Below are 4,354 nucleotides of genomic sequence, written 5' to 3' on the forward strand. Positions count from 1 at the left end.
AGTAATTTTTTACTGCCGCCTGGGGGAGCGGTACTACCGCTTCGATGCGGCACTTCAGCCCGAGCGGTATATCTAGACAACCTACTTTGATGCAAAGTTTAAATTGGTAAAGAAAAGCTAAAAATTGTTAGTTGCCTTTTCACCCCCCCTCTAGTCAACTATATCGATCCTTTCAGAGCACAACTCCACTTTCCTGCATTGGTTCAAAGAGCATATTCTTGCTAATCCCCCAGAAGAGGGCTCTAAGGACGGATTGCTCATATATGCCTTAGCACATGGCCCCTCGCCCAACCTCATAACCTATCCGGCGCTGTCAGCGGCGTGGCGCTCTGCGGCACGGTCCTGGGGCAGCTCTTCTTCGGCTGGCTCGGCGACAGGATGGGGCGGAAGCTGATCTACGGCGTCACGCTCAAGCTCATGGTGGTGTGCTCGCTCGCGTCCGGCCTCTCCTTCCACAACAAGCCCGAGTGCGTCGTGGCCACGTTGTGCTTCTTCCGCTTCTGGCTCGGCTTCGGCATCGGCGGTGACTACCCGCTTTCGGCCACCATCATGTCTGAGTATGCCAGCAAGAGGACTCGCGGTGCCTTCATAGCAGCAGTCTTCGCTATGCAGGTGTGTAAGTAAAACTATCACAATATTTTTTTGAGCCTATGCCGTATCTCATTCTTAATCTACAGCCCGCTTCCCTTTTCTTTTGTCTAACTCAGTCAAAGATAATATTTCAATCCTTATCTTATTATGCTTGCTCTGCATAAAGGGTCTTGGGAACCTGGCTGCTGGGGCTGTTGTTCTGGTGCTCTCTGCGAGCTTCAAGAACACGGCCGCGTATGATACTGACCAGCTCGGGCAAGCAGACTACATGTGGCGCATAGTACTCATGCTCGGCGCCGTTCCTGCCCTGCTCACCTACTACTGGCGCATGAAGATACCCGAGACGGCGCGCTACACCGCGCTCATCGCCAAGAACCTCAAGCTAGCGGCGTCTGACATGGCCGCGGTCCTTGACATCGACTTCGTGTCCGACATGGATGCGGAGGCTGTAGTTAAGCAGGACGAGTTTGGCCTCTTCTCCATGGAGTTCCTTCACAAGCATGGCCGCCAGCTCCTCGAAACCACCGTGTGCTGGTTCGTCCTTGATGTCGTCTTCTACTCCCTCAACCTCTTCATGAAGGACCTCTTCAGCGGCATCGGCTGGTTTGGAGACGCGGCCGAGATGAGCCCTCTCGAGCAGACCTACAAGATAGCCCGCACGCAGGCCATCATCGTGGTCGGCGGTTCCCTGCCAGGGTACTTCCTCACTGTCCTCTTCGTTGACCGCATCGGCCGCATCAAGATCCAGCTCATGGGGTTCACCATGATGACCATCTTCATGATCGGGCTCGCCGCACCCTACAAGTTCTGGTCCAAACCCAGCATGCACGCAGGCTTCGCCATCATGTATGCATTGATCGTCTTCTTCGCAAACTTCGGCCCCAACTCCACCACCTTCATCCTGCCCACCGAGATATTCCCGACGCGGCTGCGGTCGACGTGCAACGGCATATTGGCTGCCTGGGGTAAGTGTGGTGCCATCATCGGTGTTCTCTGGTTCCAGTATTCTCATACGAGCATCCAGAGCTCTCTCCTTCTTTTGGCAGGGTGCAACCTGGTTGGGGTCATGTTCACTCTTGCCTTGCCGGAATCCAAAGGGATGTCACTCGAGGATATCACCGGGGAAATGGAGGAAGAATGCGAACCATCTCAAGAATCTGCAACGGTTGCTGAAGTTGAGTTCATCGACAGCATGGAAATTTTGTAACCAGTACCATTCATCCCGGTTGCAGATTTTAGTGTCTTCTCAAAATTACTCAAACATTGGAAACTTGTATCTTTGAGATGTTTGGATTATATAGTATTCAATGTGACATGAGATGTTTGGATTATATAGTATTCAATGTGACATGAGATCTGATAGACTCCAAACGAAGTGGCAATAAGACAACTAAATCTAGGCATAGCAAACAGTAGAGCAAATTTTGGTTTTACCCCTTCCTTTACTCCTCCTATCCATATTACTTGCCGCTAGTTTGGTACAACTTTAGTACAGAATTGTACTAAAGCAGCGACAAGTAATCCCTCTGTTCCAAAATACAAGGCATTTCTGCTTTGGTATAACCCTTAAACACATCAACGGGAGGAGATCTTTTCATACCCTTCATAATAAATAGTAGGATGGTCTTTTTTAAAAATACATCATCCGCACTTTAAAAATAGAGACCTGACTTGTTCTGAGTCCACCGTGGGCCGTCCTAGGAATAACTAGTAAGTGTGTACTGTAGCCCGGGATTGAAAAACAGAAGAAAAATAGTTAGCCTACTAGATATTGAACCCAGGACCTGGGAGGTTGTGAGTACGTTGATAGCCACTACTACCGTCCATCGAAACGATGACGCGTGGTCCTCCATCTTCCTCAACTGGTTGAGGGAGTGGATGTACAAACCAAACACCTGGGTTTGAATTCTCACAGAGGCGAATTTAGCTTCCTATTTATTCTTGAGGACCAGGCTTTCCTGGTACTCACACATTTATTGAGGACTAGGCTCGGTGCATAATAGAGGTTAAAAATCCTAGTACTCATACTTAAAAAGGTCGTATGCATGCCTAGTTGGTGTAGAGGCCGGGGAAGTGAAATTATCCACCAAATTTAAGCTCCCCTCCCCCTCCGTCTCCCCCGCGCGGGCGACCGAGGGGTCCCAACCCTTCACTGCCGCCGCCTCCTCCTTCCCGCTCTCCCGTCCGCCGCCGCCGGTGGTCGGCGCCGGGCTAAACCCGCCTGTGCGATGGCGGCGGCGGAGGCATCGCCCTCTCACACCGGGCTAGGGATGCGCTGGATCCCCGATCTCGAGGATGAGGCCCCAATCTATGGCAGTGGCGCCGTCTGGCCCACGGCGGTCTCCATGAGCGCGACGGCGTGGCGGACGGCCGGTTCCTAGGGGCGGCCGTGGCGGCAGCCTGGCGATGCTCTGCCTGATCTGGGGTGGAGGCTGCTGGATCCGGGGCGGCGGCCCCTAGGCTGGCCTCCTCGTCCGGGCGCGGCGGGGCAGGTGGGCTGCCAGGGATCGGATCGGGCGGTCGGTGATCCTTCGGCGGTTTTCGCGGCGTCAGATCTAGTGGTTCCCATCCCTCCTAATGCCTCTCTCGTTGTCCCGGTGGTTTGCAGCTGCAGGCTCTGGTGATGGTGAGCCTTGGTGGTGTACCTTGGTTCCGGGGGAAACCTTGGCTGCTCTGATCGGCCCAACGGAGGCGGCGTCCATGGGCGTCGCTTTCCTTCATGAATGTGCAGCTGAGGGCCCAATCTACCCAGCTCGATCTCATGCCGGGTGAAAACCTACAATCCTCTTCGGATTTGGCTGCAGCGGCGCTTCACGTCGTGACCTTCCTGGAGGTGTCGTCAAGGGTCTTGGGGCTCGGTGGGGAGTGCAGAGGAACTGCAGGTGGAGGGGATGGGACCAGTGGCAGCAAGTGGTGTTTGCGAAGAAGGTGCGGCGTTGCATCTGATATATCGACAATGGCGGTTCCTAGCAACATGGAGCAGCGGGGTCTCGCTGCTGGGCGTGTGTTGATGGACGAGCGCAGGATGGCGGCGTTGTCTGGCATCGTTGTGGCATCGAGGGCAGCTAGACCGGGCAAGGTTGATGCGTCAGTACAACTCTGAAGATGGATTGGTGGCAGTTGGCTGCCGCGGCCTCTGAGTGTGCGCTGGACCGGTGGGTGCCCCATACCCGGCAGGTGGCTTGGTTGGGGCCTCAAGTCTTAGATGTTAGGTTTGGCTGCGAGGTCTGTTTGGTATTAGGCCTAGATTATCAGCATCCCTTCATCAACTGGATAGGAGTAGCGATAGATGTTTCCTAGACGGTGGCTTCAGTCTTACTGATGTATTACTTTATAAGGTCTTTTGTGAATAATTAATAAAGTGGCTGCATGCATCGCCCATATGCAGAGGCCGGGGGTCTTCCTCCTTTTCCAAAAAAAAAAATCTCCCCCAAGATCATCTATAGGAACATAAAGCCTTCTTGTGATAACTTTTCACCACCTGTAGACAGTCCGTAGCCATTTTAAATGCATCAATATTGAGATCTTGAGCAAGTGCAAAACCCTCATTACATGTTGTAGCTTCAATGCAAGACAGATCAGTTTGGCCCGCAATCACAACCACAGAAGCTCCTAGAAACTGATCAGATTCATCACGACAGACCGCCGCTGCTGCACCCTTACGACCATCTCTAGAGAATCCCCCATCAACATTCACCTTAAACCATCCCACCTTAGGAGCAGTCCATTTTCTTCTAGTACTTGTTGTTCCTTGATTCACAGT

The 4,354-nt window shown here is 52.9% G+C and overlaps 1 protein-coding gene across 1 annotated transcript; it reads left to right on the plus strand.

Moving 5' to 3' along the window:
• The first annotated feature begins 276 nt into the window (after nt 1-276).
• On the plus strand, nt 277-1,798 carry LOC109774168 (probable inorganic phosphate transporter 1-4). The gene is made up of 2 exons (XM_040395534.2): nt 277-612; nt 758-1,798. The coding sequence occupies exons 1-2, from the start codon at nt 379-381 to the stop codon at nt 1,796-1,798; spliced, it is 1,275 nt and encodes a 424-aa protein (XP_040251468.2). The 5' UTR covers nt 277-378.
• Nucleotides 1,799-4,354: the final 2,556 nt, after the last annotated feature.

Source organism: Aegilops tauschii, chromosome 7 (assembly GCF_002575655.3).
Source record: "Aegilops tauschii subsp. strangulata cultivar AL8/78 chromosome 7, Aet v6.0, whole genome shotgun sequence".
NCBI lineage: Eukaryota > Viridiplantae > Streptophyta > Magnoliopsida > Poales > Poaceae > Aegilops > Aegilops tauschii.

What these genes read in the sequence shown, in the direction of transcription:
- LOC109774168 (XM_040395534.2), top strand. Translation starts at nt 379, where the DNA reads ATGGGGCGGAAGCTGATCTACGGCGTCACGCTCAAGCTCATGGTGGTG. An exon ending in CAGCAGTCTTCGCTATGCAG is followed by an intron (nt 613 to 757) that starts GTGTGTAAGTAA and finishes CTCTGCATAAAG; the next exon opens with GGTCTTGGGAACCTGGCTGC.